The 19,427-nt window shown below is 40.4% G+C and overlaps 2 protein-coding genes across 9 annotated transcripts in view; one reads left to right on the top strand and one right to left on the bottom strand.

The window, feature by feature from the left end:
- The window catches only part of ankhd1 (ankyrin repeat and KH domain containing 1), a 54,923-nt gene extending 45,056 nt beyond the window's left edge, over positions 1 to 9,867 (bottom strand). For all 7 annotated transcript variants that reach the window (XM_056275857.1, XM_056275863.1, XM_056275876.1 and 4 more), the window contains exons 1-2: positions 9,449 to 9,867; positions 4,819 to 4,972 (exon numbers count right to left, since the gene is read on the bottom strand). In XM_056275857.1, coding sequence (XP_056131832.1) covers positions 4,819 to 4,972; positions 9,449 to 9,727 — 433 coding nt within the window. In that variant the 5' untranslated portion in view covers positions 9,728 to 9,867. The remainder of the gene's footprint in view (positions 1 to 4,818; positions 4,973 to 9,448) is intronic.
- Positions 9,868 to 13,348: 3,481 nt separating this feature from the next.
- hnrnph1 (heterogeneous nuclear ribonucleoprotein H1) lies at positions 13,349 to 19,390 on the top strand. 2 transcript variants are annotated; one of them, XM_056284444.1, is made up of 11 exons: positions 13,349 to 13,403; positions 14,033 to 14,129; positions 14,640 to 14,795; positions 14,907 to 15,050; positions 15,983 to 16,121; positions 16,882 to 17,060; positions 17,250 to 17,362; positions 17,563 to 17,698; positions 17,790 to 17,873; positions 18,191 to 18,283; positions 18,597 to 19,390. In XM_056284444.1, the coding sequence occupies exons 2-11, from the start codon at positions 14,048 to 14,050 to the stop codon at positions 18,689 to 18,691; spliced, it is 1,221 nt and encodes a 406-aa protein (XP_056140419.1). In that variant the 5' UTR covers positions 13,349 to 13,403; positions 14,033 to 14,047; the 3' UTR covers positions 18,692 to 19,390. The 2 variants fall into 2 exon arrangements, with proteins under 2 accessions (XP_056140419.1, XP_056140492.1); XM_056284517.1 differs by having other exon boundaries at positions 18,593 to 18,648.
- The last annotated feature ends 37 nt before the right edge of the window (positions 19,391 to 19,427 follow it).

Genomic DNA, 19,427 nt, shown 5'->3' with positions numbered 1-19,427 from the left:
TCAATTATTCCATAATTTTTAGGATTGGGTGACAATATTTCAACTCTAGTTAGATACACTCTCAATAAAATACCAGCACTCTGACAAGAAAGTAGATAAATGCAGCAACTACAGGTAATTGCTGATGATCATTCTATACTGTACAACTGATGAACAGCAATTTATTGGGTTCAGGCTGTTAATTGTAGAAGAGAAAAAGGTATAGTCCACTTTACTGGGGATTAAAGATGGTGTGAGAAATAAATGTGAGAAACAGAAACAAGAGACAGTGGTCAACAAGAGGAGGAGGCACAGATGGGAGGAAGGAAAGAATGGTGTGTGTGTGCGCGCGCGCACACGCACGTGTGTTTGAGGGTCTAGCAAGAGAGAGGAGAAAGCCAGAGAGGGGAAGGGAAGAGCAAGCAGGAGTGGGAAAAAAAAAGCCAACAGCTTGTTCTGATGACCTACACTGAAGGACTTCTTTCACAAGATGGGGCAAAGACCATTTCCCAGCCAGAGAGACCATTCATGTGATTTAGTGAATCTGCAATTGTTTTTTTTGTGTTTTTTTTACACTTTTTAAGAGAAATCCAAAACTTCAGTTAGAAGAGCAAAGCAAAAGTGATGGTTTTATAATATTTTGCTCCTAAAGCATTTGCCTATGCTTCAACCCAGCCAGGCAGAGGTGAGCTCCATTCCTTGTGGTCCTTCTGTGTTTTTACCACCAGGCCTGTGACTCAGTCTAAACTTAGCATGGCTGTCAAAAAGATTTTGCAACACCCCCCAAGGCAGAGGAAGCAGGTCTGTGAGGCTGCTCATTATTGTACCGTGTTTATCTCACAGATATCTACTGACCCCTGTAGTCAACATACAGTAGATCTGACACAATGTAAACATATCGGTTGAAAACAAAGAAATCAAGTGTGCCCCATTTTGAGTCTTAATGAAGTGGTTCTATACTGTAGGACTTTGGGTTCAAATTAATTTTACAAATCACAGAAGAATGGTTATTGCACATCTGTGAGATTTAAATTAATGTCTTTTTTCCCTTGATTCTTTACAGAATTGCAAGAACTCAAGCTAGCCTAAATGGACAATTCACCAGCCATCATTTCACTGTAAGCAAAATTAGGCTACCTCATGAACTCAAGCATAGTACTGGATCTAATTGTTCACCTGGTTTCCTCAGAGAAATACCAGAATGTTCTTATAACTACATTTACTAGACGCCTCCAATCTCATACCTGAACAAACTAGCCAGCCACTGAATCAATTAAGCTAGGGGTGTGACATATGACCAAAATCGCATATCCCGATATAGATAATTTCATATACAATTAACGATACATATCATGATATAGCACATTTTCTGTAAATTCAATGAATAAATAGTTTCTGGTCTGTACCCCCCCCCCCAGCGTGTGCACACGTTGCAAGGGTGTGGTGAGATGGCCCCACCCTCGCTGAACCACAGAGAGCAGCGCGACTCTCAAACTGAGCTGAAATTAAACGAATGCATATAAATTAGGTGCATAACATAAATAAACAGTCTCTCCTGCATTTTGCTGTCATCTATGGTCACATTAGTTTCTTGTCTCCTCTCTGCTGTTTCACTGCAGGCGGGGCTCAGCCCCTCCAAACACAGAGCTCAGTGGAGCGGAGGAGCATTGACAACTACACTAGTTACGTTACTGCAAGTGCAACAAAAGCTTCCCAAGTAAAAAGCCAACAAGAGTAATTTATTCAAATAAAGTTGAATCTGTTCATCTGGACGCAACGCTTACTGACAGAAACATACTGACTGCAGCTATCCCCACCCTTAATAATACTGTTGCATAACGACCGAAACCAACAATCAGTTTCATATGCAAATAAGTGTGACCATCAACTACAGTATGAATGGCCATGTGTACTGTTCACAAAAGATTGTGAACAGTACACATATTGTTTCTAATCACAGCATGGTAAAATGGTGACAGATGTACTCTTAGGCCCCCCCACTAGGTTCAGGGATGGTTGTTCCCTCCTCACATAGTTGTCGCCATTTTACAATGTGATTGCAAACATTCCCAAATCCTCGGTGAATAGTACACATGGCCATTGAAACTCTAGTTAATGGTCACGCCTATTTGAATATGAAACTAACTGTTGGTTTCGATCATTATGCAGCTGTATTGTTTTTAAGGGTGGGCATACCTGCAGTCAGTTTAGATAGAAAAGGTCACTTAGATGAGTGATGAAATGTTTCTGCCAATAAACATTGTGTCCAGATGAACTGATTCAACTTTCATTATTGAGCATGCATAAAGAGTAATTTATTAGTGTGATCCGCGCAAAAGATGGACACACTCCAAATGACGAAAATTATTGCTGTAAAGTGTGATTTGTGACAACGAAATAAACGATAGAGCATAATATGAAACAATAAGATGTTTTTCTATCGTCACACAATATCGTCATATCGCATAGCCCTAAATCAAGCTTAAAAAACTCAAACAAGTGTACACTTTAAGTTAAAAGAAAAAAAAGGGCAACCAACTGTAGCTAGGCAGCATCAAACAAAATAGTGATTTGGGCAGTTAATGTTAAAACTCGAGAATCAACATTAGGCAGCTTGTTATTATCCAATTCACAGCTTGCTGCAATAACTGCGATAAAATGTCAGCCAATTATGATGGCTGGTAGGCGGGCATTTTTGGTAAATTCCTAATACACTACCACCAGATTTTGGACCAACTTTACTGCTGGTTATTTGGACATGTCCTATAGAAGGTCTAGAGTTTCTGAATAGTCCTGTCTTTGTTAACCAAGCATTGTGACAAAGTGGCAACATCCTTTGAAAAAGTCTGCATCAGGTTTGACCAACAGTGGAAAGAGGGATACTGTGTGTTTACCCATAAACCCATTGTCACTAAATACTTGACCATTTACAAGCTAAACATTAACATTTTATCCATCTTAAAAGCTTTAATACAGTATGCATGAGACTATTGTCATCTAACATTTTGTGCTAATTCTTATTCCCAGTCTACCAATGAGATGATCAACAACGAAGATTTCTTCTAAACTACTTCGGGACAATCACTCCATTTTGACCTAAGAGGAAAAGATGGGTACTATGCATTCCTCTGATGAAAAGGGCCTGTTATGTGAAAGACACAATCTGCTTGCTTTTCATGTCTCACTGAGACAAATTTCAATTTGTATTAGCCTATGAAGTAAGTGCAGTTTACTTTAGACCTTGTTTTGTTGCAATTTGGTGGTATGACATTTTAGACCAAATGAGCCATTCTTTTTAAGATACTATCATAATGTAATGCAAAGTGGCAATCTGTCATGTTCTGCATGAAGTTTCTGCTAAATTAAGTTAAAAACTCTCTTCCCTAGATTATTTACTTTGTACTTTAGGGAGACTGTATTAACTACAAATACGGCCAAAGGATTTTTGGCTGGACCACAACAGATGGGCCAGTCCTACACACATTTGGTTGTCTGTGAGTAAGTGACTGAGCGAGTGCCTGAGTGAGTGATGGAGTTTCACCATTATCGTTTATCATCTCTCAGCGGTGTCATATCTTGATGAATTTTTTTATATTGTCATATCGTGATATAGTTTTGTTGTCTCAATTAATGATGACAATCTATTACCCCAAAAGTTCCCATAAAATGAGGTCTGAAATATTTTAGGGAGTATTATTTGTTATCTAGTTTTGGTTTGATATTATACTTTACATTTTCAAGTTCAACGTGATGAACTTCATATTCTTAAACACGTTATTTTTGTATGTATGTAAGCAGGTATTCTAATGTATTTATAGGGTATTTTACAATACTGTGTAAAATCCCCTGTGACTATCATATTTTCCATATCACCCCACACCAGTCAAAAGTAGCATATTCTCGATGTATGCTGAGCGATTCTATTCTCCATCATTTTGACTCAATGGCAACGAATTTCATTTCGGGTTCTAGACTATATTTATCAGGAGTTTGTTTTGTAAGTTTATGCCATTATGTCTTACTTCCATAAAAAGTAGATGTATGATGCACATTATCTAAAGGTCTCCACAAAGGTCTCTATGCTATTGTTATTCCTAACTTAAGTTTTGATTGATATTCTAGTTATGACAACTTGTCTGAAACCTTGTGTCCTTCTTATCCTGCTACACACTGACTGCCCCTTTACAATTGCAGGACTTTGCAGAATTCCGCTCAACAAGTCGCTATTTAAAAACTAGCCTGATATCTCTTAGGTGTTTTTTTTTATTTATTTTTTTTTAGTGACATCCACCAACTTCTAACCTGTCTAAAACCAATTATATAACATCCCTAGCCCTTTACTAGATTAAGCGAAAACAAAGGGGAATAGATCTGAGATTAGCCTGTAGCCTTTCAACATAGCCTAAAGATGCCTTGGAGGTCCAGGCAAGTGCACCGTTAATCTGCCTGGTCATGTTCATAAACCCTGAACGGGCCAGGACACAGACCTAATGGATTAGTCAACACAGTCACTCTCGCACCAAGATTACATGTTCTAATTTACTCAAATCACTTCCAAACCATGTGCCGATATAAAACTTGCAGAACCAGCAGATCCTTTATTTTGTTTTAGCCTTAGGCGGTACAGAAAATAAGACCTTAGATTCAAAAAAGGATGAAAAGGAAGGCAGAAGGAAAGCAGTTAGTTGATTCCGGAACACATTTAAATAGAGATTAAGGCTAGTCAGGTGAGGTTGTTCATAGAGTAGAACTGATACACCCTTTCAGGAGCTGGTCAAGTCATAATTGAAAGAGGTTAGGTCATGTGCTGCTCAAACAAATTTGGAAAACAAGTCGTACCTGCAGCTTCAAGTAGGGCTTCTAGACGAGCCTGTGTTTCGGGGTCAACAGTCCTCAAATCTACTCCATCTGTAGCGCTGGACAACAGCAACTCTGACGCTGTCTTCATGATGGGGTTATCAAGGTCTTCCTGGTCCAAAATGAATGACTCCACCTGAGAAGAAGGATAGATGTTACATACGAGAACCATTAAAAACTCAACAAATATTCCCATACTACCTTCCTAAGCAAAAACCATTTCAAGCCTTTTATCAAGGCTTCTCTTAAGTTGACTGATACGCCAAAACCAAGCAAAATAGCCTTCAGCTTAGTAGTAGTGTACATGAGTCTGTTGATGTAACATGAAACACCGAGTAGATGTATAAAATAATTTATAATGACTTAGCATAACTTCTTGATGCACTGCCTAATGTTCTGTATATTTTTGTGCATGCCTATTTATTGGCACTGACTATCCACGCCTTTTTTGTTTTTTGCATATATTTTAAAACAAGGTCCTCTGTAGCATTTCATTTCTAAGAGCACACAAGGAAAGAAGCTATCCAACACAGAAAATGCTGCAGACTGAAATCAAAACCCCACATAGATGGGGATATTCAGCTGAGAGTCAGCTGCCCCATGCACAGCACCAGACTCATCCCTGAACTTTGGTGCTTTTGCCTATGTCACATACTGCAGTAGTCTTGGCTCTTTTTCAGACTGCCAGCACAAATTAGTTTTTTGGCATATCCTGAAAGTCTGGACAGCAAAAAAAAGAAGACATGAAATGATTTTTTTTTTTTTTTTTTTGCAAATCGGAACTAAACCATATTTGGACCTGGTTTGAAATGCGATTCCAATCGGATGTCTACAGATGCTTCTCAGTCCGGACACGCTGGCTGCCCAAATTGGATTTCAAACTGTCTTTTTATGCCACTCGCAATGCGACACACAACAATAACATCAAATCCAGAGTGACAAAAGTGGAGTCCACCATGACTGCAGCATGGAACATCGCAATGTATACCAGCCTCCTCCGTCACTGAGTTTATCCTGTGCGAAGGAGGAGTTCTGCATCGCGACTTTAGAGCAAGATTGTTTGGAGGGCGGGATGATGGATCTCCATGTCTCATGCTTCCGCGTTGGTAAACGATGTCACCAACATACAAACATAGCTACTCACGCCTACATTGTTACCAGAGCAACCCATGAAGATAGCTTGGTGATGTCTGGACACAAATCCAATCTGATCGTTTGCAAATAATAGTGCTGACAGGCTGTCTTAAAGATCTGATTTGAGAAACAAATCCAATTTACCTGCAGTCTGAACAAGGCCTTAGAAACATTTCGGATTTTCAAAATCCTCCAGGCAGTTCTACTGTACAGAAAACCTGTTACAACAAATAGCACTAATTTTGCCCCCCCTTTAAGGTGCGATTATATCATCCATACTAATAAATCTTGTGAAATATACTTAAATACTTGAACCACAAGTGAAGTTTGCAGATTATGATTGAGATGTTCATTAACATTTGGCATATAACAGCTGACACAAAGTTCAAAATCAGTACTACAAAACTTACTACACTGGATAATCCAAAATCCTCCATCTAATATATTAAAAATATTGCCACGATAACAACTTAATAAATGTTAAGCAGATTGAAAGTTGCCAAATTAATATTAACATTGTGGTAGGGCATCTTGGAGAAAAACATTGTTTCAGGTGTCTCAAGATGGACAGATGTACGAAAAGACGCTTAGGTGTGCACAATAAGGTGCGAATTTTCTGGATATAGGAATTTTGATGTGAATTAAAAATTAAAATGGAAAGCAGCATTTGACATATTACACACAGACATACAGTTATGACCACATCCAACATCAACACAAGTAAATACATTCATTCAGCGAGGTCAACCCTGAGAGGGAATTGTGTGTACCAAACACCAAATTGAGATGTGCCGATCGATCTGCTAGTGACCAGAATCAGCTGATTTTCAGCTTGATTGGCCATGACCGGTGACTGGCCAGTAAGTCTCTGATACATCCACTTCTGTGCCAGTCAAATTTTGCACGCATGCGCCACACGACTGTTCACGTTGTACACACAGCAACACAGACCGCAACGTCACAGCCACACACACAAAAACATATCGAAAAGCATAATTTACTTTGGGAAAGTAAAATATGTTGAATAAAGTGGAAATACTGCAATTCATTTTCAGCTGTTTTTTTTTTTTTTTTACAAAAAAAAGCTTTCCATTAACCCGGAGCACTTCTTTGAGAAGGTCCTGTAACCTTGGTGCAGTTTTAGAGAAAACATAAGCTATCTAATAGTCAGTGTTTTATTATGAACATACAGTTGAAATTTCCACTAAATAAGTTACAAAAATGTTTTGTATATGCTGTCAATTATAGTTCTTAGGGGGTAAAAAAATCGAAATCGGCCAAAATCTAAGTCAGCAGGTCACTTTTTAAAAAATCGGAATCAGCCAAGAAAATTGCAATCTGTGCATCTCACCAAGCACGAGGCATACCAAGAATGACAATGATGACACAGTCTAACCACTATGAAAATGGACCTAAAAGAAGTGACTAGGTTTAAAACTCAATAGAAGCTGAAAATTTAGAAACTACTGAACTACAAATAAGCAAAATGTAACCATCTAAATATCTTAATCCATGACAGCTTGGATGATAGTACAAAAAAATTACTAATTACTTACAATAACAGAGTGAAAACCCACAGCCACTATTGGCAGTAGTGGGCTTTAAAGTGAGGCCTGGCCCAGCGAGCTAATGTTGGAGGGGAGTCGGCACTCGGCAATGTGGAGGAATGTAGCTATACGATAGGAATGCAGAGTACAATGACCCATGGGGGATGTAGTTCTATGGTGCTTTAATAAATCAACAATGGACCATCAGTCCTAACAATTAATGAACTACAGTTCCCAGCTTGTTTGTATTCTGAGCTGGAAAGGCCTAGAATGGCATCTGCTTAATCCTGGAGCTAGGATTTTAGCTGCTGCCCAGAGCAGCGAGTTCTCCACTGGGGTGATTCATCACAACAAATGCTCCTTTTTTAGCTGCATCTTCTACGCTATCAGAGCAGAGAAACATAACATGGAAAAACGTGTAGGTGCTATCAGATTTAAACATCTGACACTTTCAAAGTTAATACTGTTCTTCCTCTGCCACTTAACATCTTGGATTCACAGACTAGAGGATAGCATGTATTGACATGGGTACAAGCCAACAGGTTTAGATGTATGGCTTCAGCCTCATTTAATGTTTTTTTTCTAAAAGGTACATCTGTTTTTCATTCAATGCTAGAAAGTTGGTGGTACGAAGGTAAAAAAAAGGTTGCTTAACAACATGCTCTAATAAATAGCACCATAATCCACTCCAATTCCATAAATCTTTGAAACATCCATTTATAGTAAATAGTTACACTTCCAAAATTTGAGCACATTAACTGCATTGCTCAAGTTTTATCTACACTAAATTAGCATTAAAATGTAATTTGAGCCTTAAGCAACGGTGTCTCTTTAAAATATTTGCCAATTAGTCGTCTTGCATGTTCAATGTCATGATCTGGTCAGCTCAATTCCATAACAGTCTGACTGATGAAGCACCATCCAACCAAACAGAGAGCCAACATAACCAAGGACACAAAAATGTTTGGTGATGACAAATTTCCCAAGTCTGGAAGATAATCATTTTATTATATAATGCAAATCTTGACAGGTGCACCTTCTCAACACCCTTGTCATCCTGCACGGTATCATTACTGGTAAATTTGAGAGAACCCCACGCCAAACGGGAACCAGTCCATTCCTGTATTATTCAAATTCACGTTTACATTAACACATCTAGCGAAGAACATGTAAAATGGGCCCTGAAGAGGGTCATCTCAACTGACAGGATGCATCACACCTGTCCCCGTGTATGACTGCCAGTACATGGAAAGTTGGCCACTTCTCAGCATGGACTCTGGCTGCTTACAATTGTGACGGCGCAAAACAAGTTGACATTGTTGCTGCTAAGCAGACACTGGTGGAGGCCGAAACTATCCCAATTCCTTGATAGGGCGCCGTGACGACCGAGAACTCGATGAGTTTGGCAACGAAAGCCTCCAGCGTGTCTTAAACTTAATTGAAAGAGTTAATTTACATAATTTTGAAAGGTGACGTAATTGCACCACAACTTGGTAGTTGGTTTAGTTTGCCCTGTGAACCGGCGGCTTTCCAGACACCTTCCATTTGCCGCGGCTAGAAAGCCATTCGCCAGCCGCAAAGTTGCGCCGAGTGTTTGTGCTGCAACAGCACGGAGAGACGACAGCACTGACGAGGCCGTCGTCTCTCCACCCCAACTAGGCCGTGGTCACAGCCTACGCCGCATAAATAAAACATATCAACTGGTTAACCCTAAAAAACTGCAGGTGTCACAAAACACTGCCGATGTTTAACATCCCATATGAATGTGAATTGTCACCAGACAATGTACAGATAAACTGGCGGATGATTTTACGTAATTTCGTCGGCCTGGGAGGGGGTGGTTGCCTGTAGTTAGCAAGCTAACTCGCAAGCTAGCGCAAGGAGAGGAATGTTGGCTAGCGCTGATTAGCGAGTTTAGCTAGCGTAGCTACCTCTGAGACCTCGTCTTCGTCGCTGCCGGATCCCGGACCCGAAGAAAGGACGGCTGCTGCCGCTAGTTTAAAATCCAATCGTTCTGCCGCAGGCCCGCCAGGCTCACCGAACAAACGTACTTTCTTTCCGCCCACACCGATCCCTATGCCCCCGAGTCCGACTCCTCCTGGTGTTGCTCCTACCCCCATCCCTACCGCTGGGGAGCGAGGAGTCACCGAGTCAATCTCGTCCTCGAAGCCGTCCGTCAGCATTGCCGTCCCGGCTACTGCATCCTGCATACTTATATTCACAATATTTATATTGATGAGATTATTGTTGACTTAAACGTTCGTCCAGGCTCTTTCTTGTAGAATATTTGCGCGATTTTACTTCAGGGAATTCAGAAACTCTCCCGAAGCGAGGGTTGAGGAGGATCTCTTTCCCCCAGCCATTAACTTTCTAACAACCTAACCCACTACGTACTGTTTCTCAGAAAGACCGCCGCCGAATAGATTTCCGCTATTCCTATTGGTTTATTTTAGAAAGACTCTCGCAGCAATTGGTCGAAATAAATGCTCATCAAACAAAAGCCCGCAACGTCATGTTAGGTTTACCAATATCACGAGGCTGAACGAACGTCAAGACATGACATGGTAGCTCAACCAAACTGATAGCTAGCTTTACAAGTCCCAGTCAAGTAAACCCTTGTCACAGAAAATAAAATGTGAGATTAAAATGTCCCCAGTTATATAAGTAATAAAATTATTGCGAATTGTAATCATTTAGTTATGAATTTTAAATAGCGTCATTCTGGATAATAATGACATAAAGTAATAACTTTCTTCAAAATTAGTACATTGCAGATCATGGGCCATTTATAAGTTTGATATTGACTGAAGTGTGGAAACCCGGTCTGAAAGATGTCAAGGTCACAGCATTTTTATTTTTTCAAATTATAGAGGGGGGAAATATCAGAAACTGGAAATCAAGTCCTCGGTGAGAGAATCTTGGGAAGTTGGGAAGAAGATTAGATGTTTACATTTAAAATCTAATATCAGCATTATTTTGTAAAAAATTTCTTCCTTGGATGGATTATGTTTTTCTTCACTGCTATGGATCATCTTCATTAAGAAAGGTAAAATATCCAGTTAAATATTGTAGCGAATTCGGGGGGCAGTTCCCGTGGTTGCCCCCCGAATTTGCTACAATATGTATTTGAGCTGGGATGCTTTTTTCACTTTATGTGAAAAAATATGTCTAATGTGTGAAAAAATGTCTTCCTTGGAATGATTATGTTTTTCTACACTGCTGTTGATCATCTTCATTAAGAAGGGTAGACTATCCAGTGCATGTGTGTGTGTGTGTATATATATATATATATATATATATATATGTGTGTGTGTGTGTGTGTGTGTGTGTGTGTGTGTGTGTGTGTGTGTGTGTGTGTGTGTGTGTATGTGTGTGTGTGTATATATGTGTGTGTGTATATATGTGTGTGTGTGTGTGTGTGTGTGTGTGTGTGTGTGTGTGTATATATATATATAATATCTATATGAGCTGGGATGTTTTTTTTTCTTGTACAATAAATGACTTTGTATGGCCAGGCAGTGCAGTGCAGCGGTCAAACATTACTATTTGCTTGACGAAATGAAAAGAAAAAGTCTCAAGCTATTACTCGTAAGTAATACAAGTAAATGTTATTCTCATTTAATTGACACATTTTTGGAATTACATTCATTGTTTTTGAAAGACCTCCCTCCTTAAACCTTTTTAACTGGACAGATAGGCACATTATTTTCTAAAACTTTCTCTTAAACCGGAATTGTTTGCTTAACATTCATGATCTTTTCCAGAAATCCCAGATGCATAGTGATTTCCATGATCCGTACATATACAACCCATTCATACCTGCAAGCTTACATTTACCACAGTATCCTGTTGGAGTTTATTTATTTATTTTTATTGTATTTCATTGTGAAGCACGTTGTGACTCTGTGAAAGGGGGTATATAAGTAAACTTTACTTACATACTTACTTCGTTATTTTACCTCTGAGGATATCCACTGGCATATATATAGGTTTAGTAACTTACACAGGTACGCCTCACTGGTACATAATTGTTGAAGAAAAGGGTACAGTTGATCGCTCATTCTCACTTCCCTTGTTTCCCCACAGTCCTGAGATTTTAATCAGTGACCCTATGAGAACAGGTTCACAATTATTGAATTTTCAGCTGCCGCTAAAACCAGCACCTTTTTACTGCTGGAAGAGTGGCTGCTTGGGAAGTGGTGACTACACTGCAGAGTCACACTTGGAAACTTCATGGTACCACTGGTGTTGGTTGCATAGATGACCACTGAACATATTGAGGGGGGGGGGCAACCGCAGGAACCGCCGCAGCGAACTCGTATCTCCCGCACCGCGGGAGACATCGCTAACCGCTCGACTAAAGTGTCGAACCTGTTAACGTGTCTACTTATCCATCCCCTTTACACTGCCCCCTCGCGCGTATCCCACTTCTGACTCATGTGTAGTAAATTCGGGGGGGCATCCGCAGGAACCGACGCAGCCGGGACGCGAACCTGTATCTCCCGCACCGCGGGAGGCATCGCTAACCGCTCGACTAAAGGGCCTGACCCCTTAATCAAGGGCTAACGTGTCTACTTATCCATGCACGTACAATATCAACTGGGCCAGTAAGCCATTTTCAACCGAAATGTAGCTGTTGAAGATCAACGTCATCAAGTTTTCAAACTGGCAATCTTTCTATCATAGCCAGATTTTCTGTGCAGAATAACACCACCACCATCGGCAGTCCAGGTTTGATGCAAAAAAAAAAATGTTCACAATCACCATCAGCAGTCACTCGGGGTCGAGTATGACTGCCCTCCTTCTAGGTCCTTGCTGGTATCCTTGCGGGAGGATGCCTGCACGTGATAGTTTTGTACGTGGAGAGGCTGATGCGCATGCAGCCGCCACACGGTCGTCGGCAGGGGGTGGCTAGAGTCCTGTGGCATGGAGAACCAAGATGATTGGGGACCACCCTCTGTTGCAGCCTTCATCCGCCTTCACTGGCATTGTCTTCCGCCAGTTCCGCCGTCGAGATCTTTGTTGGATCGCCCTTCATCTGGAACCTCCCCCTTGACCTATGTGCCTTGTAGGACTCTACCAGGAGCGGCATAGCTTTTGGGATCATTAGTACATGCAAGCTTCTCCACCATGACAAGGTGGCAATCCAGGAAAAGTGTCCACAATATATCCAAATGAAGCTATACCCAATGGCTAGTTCAAGAAATAGTCGTTTTCCCAAACAATAATATGTTTATGATTTTTGAGTCTTTTTGCTCAAAGAGGTGATTTAACGGATTGATTAGGTTTCAAGTAATGATTTTTATGATATGTAATAGCACTGAGTTGATTCTGTCTGGTGTATCCCCATTCTGCCCCGTTGTGACTCATGACTGCTTAAACATTATCAAAGATACTCAACGTTCACAAGAAGTTAAAGTGTATCTCATTATCTCATTAGGTACTGGCTGTTAAAGATTTGTAGGCCCAGGGTAAGGCATAGGAAGGGCCACCAGGCCACAGCCTGGGGCAGCAACGTCATCATCTTTGGGCGTGGACGCCCCTGGTTTAAGTTATAGAGGCTGAATTGCCAGGTTAGAAAAAAACCACCATTATAGACGAGTTAGAGATTTTTTTAAGACCTTTAGCAAACCTCAATCACTAACCAGTTTCAAGGTCATGCAAAAGCCGAATATATAAACACATAATTCCTCTGTGTATTTTAAGAAATGTTACGTCATATTGAGCGATTTGTGTCGCAAGACGAAACAGTAGCGTTAATCATGCGCTCCCTATTGCAGTTATTTGAAGGGGGGATGGTCACGGTATCATTTGGCAACCCTGCGCAAAGCATCAATAGCAGTAGCCGTACAAGAACGTGTAACGTCTACGTTAGTTAATTGTCAGGTAAAATTGATTCACGTTTACCGCTAAGTTTTAATATAACGGCACAATACAACTCATGTTTATTTTGTTTGGTTATTTTTGATACGCTCAACCTGCTATTGACGGCTTAACTTTGCGGCGAGTCCGTCTGGGTAAACGTTAGTTAGCTAACGCTAGCTAGAAAGCTAACACAAATAACATGGCGCAGGGTGAAGGCCGCTTTTGTTCTCGTACCTGGGTGCGGTAGTGTGCGTGTGGACATGCGCGTCATCCAACAATTACATAATTAATTGCTACGAACTACAAAACATAACCGAAACTTTTTGAAATCTGAAATACTGAAAGTTCCGGGTCACCAAATAACTCGAGCATGACTTTGGTGGCGCGCGTTTTTTGGTGTAAGTGGTAGCTCTCGTGGTCGGACTGTTCCTAGAGGGGTTGATGGTGGGGTGTTAGATAGTAATAGTTTTGAAATCAGTAAAGGTTAATTCACTTGCTCATGCCAGTGAATGAGTTGGAGTGGACTCGTCTACCCAATTTACCGGCACGTACCACCTCTGCAAGGACTCATTAGGCAGTCTACGCTTGCTGCACACAGTTCGTTCACACAATCATCTAAGATTTTGATTTTTTTTTAAAATCCCTCTCAGGAGTCGTCAACAGTTATGTCTGGCGACGGATATGTGGTACGCATCCGGGGTCTTCCTTGGTCCTGCTCGGTGGATGAAGTACAGAGGTTCTTCTCAGGTATATTAACTGTTTAGACATGATCCCAACAACTAGGGTTGCCAACATATATATATATATATATATATATGTGTGTGTGTGTGTGTGTGTGTGTGTGTGTGTATATATATATATATATATGTATACATATAGTATGTTTGTATAGTGTACGGCACATTATATTTGTTTTGGATGGACAGCAGTGCCATGGACATCTATATCTCTGACAACGACTCCAAGAGGATAAATTCTGAGTCTCATCACCAGCCAGTCAGACTAGCTTCGTCTAGTCAGAAAGGCACGAACTGAGGAAGCCTCTTGGATGAGAGGCGAAACGTCTTCATGGATATATACCAAGTCCAGTTGCACTTGATTGGATAACCATGACCTGGATGAATGAGAACACTCACAGACATGTCCCTGTCCCCTGTTCCTTATTTCCATTTCAAGGAATTGGCAACCCTACCAACAAGTGAAATGTTTTATTTGATCTAAACTGCAAACAACCCCAAAAAAATCTCTTCCATCTAGATTGCAAAATTGCCAGCAATGGTACCAGCATCCATTTTACCTACACAAGAGAGGGGCGGCCAAGTGGAGAGGCATTTGTGGAGATGGAGTCAGAAGACGACCTGAAAATTGCTGTGAAAAAGGACAGAGAAACCATGGGTCACAGATATGTAGAGGGTGTGTATGAATACCTCCCTAGTTACTCTTAAAAAAAACCTGAATTTTATTGTCACTGCTGTGGAAAGTGATGGTGTATTTATGTGGTGTATTTTATGTCCTGTGATGTAGTCTTCAAATCCAACAGCATTGAAATGGACTGGGTAATGAAGCATACTGGTCCAAACTGTCCAGAGACTGCAGGAGATGGGTTGATCCGGCTCCGAGGCCTTCCTTTTGGCTGCAGCAAGGAGGAAATAGTGCAATTCTTCTCAGGTATGAATATGTTATGGTCACTGGTTCAGTGTAGAGCATCTTTGAAGTCATGTTAGTGCTAGACATTTTTCCATCTTCCTTTTCTTGTATCTTTTCTCTCGTGGCCACTTAGCAAATCATACACTGAACCATCTAAAATAAATGGAACAGTAAGAAAAAAAAAACATCGAAATGGTACCTGCAATGGAATGATGAAAGAAATGTTTTTTGTCAACTGGTTAAAAAAAGGACACACGAAAAGGAAGCTTGTAATGACAATAGGAGAAATTAATGAAAGACTGCTTGTAATTTTGTTCAAGGGCAGGATCCTTTTGTAAACAACCCTTTCTCATCCTTTCTTCATCATAATCATCTTTGGCCAAGACATTCATGTATTTTATATACATTTTGAGGAATTGGGTATAGTACACAAGCATCTTGTAGTAAAGCATAGGTTCATTGTTAAGCTGCCGATGTCAATTGTGTTATACTCGAGAATGGGGCCCCTGCACTGAGTTTAGTCTCTTTCCCCAAATCATTTTTTTGACAGCTTATAATCTTATTAAAAATAAAAAGGGATTTTTTTTTTTTGCTAACATGCCAATCCTTAGACCAGGTCAGAATAGGTGATGACAGTAATGCTCACACGTCACTTACCGGGATCTTGTTATCTACTGTTCATCTACACACCAATACTATCCTGATATCCCACATAGTGCCCTTTTCCATATATTCTTCCTCTGTCTTCTCATCCCTCTCTGTTACCCAAAAATACAGTAAAAGCAAGTAGTCTAAATGGCCAGTCACTGGTTAACGCTCAACTGGTATGTGTGATGTTGTATAGAGTTTTTCCATAAGTTTTCTATCTCTTTCTGTAGAGAAAGTTATCTCTCTGTGATTGGGCATGTGATTTAATATGTCCCCTGCTGGGGTTATCTGTCCTTGGGTTGAAGGGTTGGAAATCGTGCCAAATGGGATAACATTGCCGGTGGACATCCAGGGGAGGAGTACGGGGGAGGCCTTCGTGCAGTTTGCTTCACAGGATATAGCTGAAAAGGCTCTAAAGAAACACAAGGAAAGAATAGGGCACAGGTGGGGATGGTTGGTTGGTTGGCTGGATAAGTTGCTTTTCTTATGGTGTGCACCTTCAACATCTGAACCAAATGCAGAACTGACACTATAATGATACTGGATAAATCTAACACATTGGTAATGTTTACTTCACAAAACAAACACTGTTATTGTCATGTTAGATCAAACTGTGCCACTCACTCACAATATTAAATGGGAAGATTAGTGCTTGGGCATCATTCTAGTTCAATGTTTAATGAATATTGGTTGAGAATACAAGACATTTATTTTGAAAACAGTGGTGCCTCAGCACTAAACATCAGTCCAGGTTAACAAATGGGAAGGAGTCTCCCAGGTGGTAAAATCAGAGGGCTGCTGTAAACAAGGATCTGGAGCCCACTGTCACAGGTAATGCTTTAGACTCGGTTGCAGAAGGGCAGGAGCCCTATCTCTCTAGAACCAGGACAATGGCTGTCATGGCAAGGACACAGGGTGCTCTATTACAGCACAATAAATCAATTAGATCTCTATCAATACAGGTAAACCATAAAAAAAGTTTTAACTTTTCAATTTGGACAAGCTTCCTTTTTCCCCCTTTAGTGTTAAAAATTGTGCTTTTCATCTACTCAGTTAAGTCTCATTCAAAGACATCACTACGTATGGGCCACACCATGACAGCATCTGAATAGTCCCATTGAATCAGTATAGAGCAAATGCAGTCTTTCTTAAGCGATTGCAGTCCATTTCCAGAGTCTTCACAGTGGTATCTGTATGCTCTCAGGTACATTGAGATCTTCAAGAGCAGCCGCGCTGAGGTGCGGACCCACTACGAGCCCCACAGGAAGTCCATGGGAATGCAGAGACCCGGCCCTTATGATCGGCCCTCTGGTGGTCGCAGCTACGGCATGATGGGTCGAGTGGGATCCTATGAAAGAATGCGCCGGGGTGGCTATGGAGGAGGTAAATGTATTAAATTGGAACATTTTATTGGTATGCAACAATTAATCAAAAGCAGTCATAGCTGGTTAATTTACTGAACATAATCACCTGCCTTATGTCCTTTCTTGCAAACAGTTAACAATGAATTGATAAGATTGGGAAGTAATGTCTGTGTAAAAACGTATGTTACTCTTATTTATCAATGTCCAGGTGTATCAGATGGGCGCTACAGCGACGGAGGCTCATCGTTCCAGAGTACAACAGGTCATTGTGTTCACATGAGGGGCCTACCGTATAGAGCCACAGAGACTGATGTCTACAATGTAAGTCAGCGAGCAGCTGCCTCTTTTATTTCTGAACATCTGCAAATCCGCAGGGCTACTGATTAAATTGAAATCACTGTTTTTTATGTCAAAGAGCAATCAGTCAGTCAAGTTGCATTTTTATAAGATGTTAAAGCTAAGTGAAATTTTACATAAGTGGGTTCATGTTAAATGTTTTTCTTTTTCCCGATTTCCCTCAGTTCTTCTCTCCCTTGAATCCCGTGCGTGTCCATATCGAGGTTGGTTCAGATGGCAGAGTTACTGGGGAGGCGGATGTAGAGTTTGCCACTCATGAGGATGCTGTGGCAGCCATGTCCAAAGACAAGGCCAACATGCGTGAGTTTACTGTTGCATCCTGATATAACCATTTTAACCCCACATGCTTGTTGCCATAGATTTTAATGAGCCCACTGTCTCTGCCCCTCAGAGCATCGCTACGTGGAGCTGTTCCTGAACTCAACAGCAGGGGGCAGTAATGGAGCCTATGGCAATCAGATGATGGGTGGCATGGGTAAAGGCAATGGCAGAGGCCATATTAACACAATACACATCCATATTTGACTGAAAATATTAATTATGGCCTTGAACCAACACATTGTATGGTTTATTGGAGGGAGCTATAGATTAGGAGCTTACATATGACTCAGAAAAAAATAAATTGATTTTACATTGGGAGAACAAAACAGGTGGGAAACTAATAGGCAATAAGACAATAATTCCAATGCATTGTATGACCCATGAAAGGGTTTGTAGTATAGTGTGGTGAAAAATCTTGTTCATTCCAAATTGGGTAATACCAAGTGATGGCCCTTCACACTGTCTCTACAGGTAATCAGTCATCCTACAGTGGTGGCCAACTGAGTTCTGGATACTCCAGTGGATACAGTAGCCAAGGCAATATGGGGGGCTACAATGACTATAGTGAGTGTCAGCTCCGCTGCACAAAAATGTTCTGGTTCAGGAAATCATTTACTTGCCTAGATGATAATCAGCATTGATTACAAGAACTTTTTTGAGAGCTCTTCTCATTTATCATACTTCTAACATGTAATGTAGAAACTCAGTGATTTTAACAGTTATACCTATATAGAAATGCAGCATTGACCTTTTAAAACAGTGAGAAGCAGCTTTTGTTTCTTTTGTGGGAAGAATGAAAATGTAACATCTGATTTCTGTATATGACTCCCTGGTGAACTTCACGGTCCTATAGTTTTTATTCTCTCTCTCTTGTTAGGTAACCAGGGCGGAATGGGCAGCAGTTACTATGGCAGCGGTGGAGGAGGAAGTAGAGGTTCTATGAATGGACTGGGTGGAGGATGGGGAATGTAGTTTTCTGTTTTTTTTTGTTTTGTTTTTTTTATGCAGCATTTTGCTGGGAGGACTGGAATTGTACATCTCACCAAGTGAATATGGAAAGGGTTGGATGAGGTTGTTATTTGAAAGAGGGTTTATAAAAAAAATTTTCTTTTCCCAATGAGTTATCTTCATGAAGCAAACATCTGGTTCAAGAATGGGCAGAATAAACCACTTTGTTTGCCCCTCCCCTAACTGATTTAATAGATCACAAACTGTTTGTGCTTTACATTTTCATAACCAATACGTGTTGTTTTTGTGTTGACGTTCTATAAATGCTTGGCATTTCCTTAAACTCATTTTGTGTTAAAATGGCATTTCCATTAGTGTAAAGGTTTCCATTAGCGTAAAGGTCTAAGGTCCTGAACAAAAAAAATTGTAAATATATAGGAAATCTCCTGGTTTTGATTACTTTTCATCTTTATACCTAGAAGGATTAGCCCTTTTTATTTAGGGATGATTTTTGTGTAATATGTGACTTTACATGTTCCCCCCAATCCATTTTCAAGCTATTGTGGATAGGAAAGGTTTGTCTTCATGAGGGCTACATTAAGGACAAATGTTATCTTACATCTTTTGCTGACAAAGGTTTCTACTGCTTCAGATGGTATTCTTTGTATTTCTCGTGCACAAAGTGAATAAACCAGTCTCAATATATAATGGAATCAAGCACTGAAAGGAAACAAGGCTTTAAAATTGATATGTCTTTATC

The sequence above is a fragment of the Lampris incognitus genome, chromosome 1 (genome assembly GCF_029633865.1).
Source record: "Lampris incognitus isolate fLamInc1 chromosome 1, fLamInc1.hap2, whole genome shotgun sequence".
Lineage (NCBI taxonomy): Eukaryota > Metazoa > Chordata > Actinopteri > Lampriformes > Lampridae > Lampris > Lampris incognitus.
This window is presented reverse-complemented; position numbering and strand designations above follow the sequence as displayed.

What these genes read in the sequence shown, in the direction of transcription:
- hnrnph1 (XM_056284444.1), top strand. Translation starts at nt 14,048, where the DNA reads ATGTCTGGCGACGGATATGTGGTACGCATCCGGGGTCTTCCTTGGTCC. An exon ending in AAGGAAAGAATAGGGCACAG is followed by an intron (nt 16,122 to 16,881) that starts GTGGGGATGGTT and finishes GTATGCTCTCAG; the next exon opens with GTACATTGAGATCTTCAAGA. An exon ending in CAAAGACAAGGCCAACATGC is followed by an intron (nt 17,699 to 17,789) that starts GTGAGTTTACTG and finishes TCTGCCCCTCAG; the next exon opens with AGCATCGCTACGTGGAGCTG.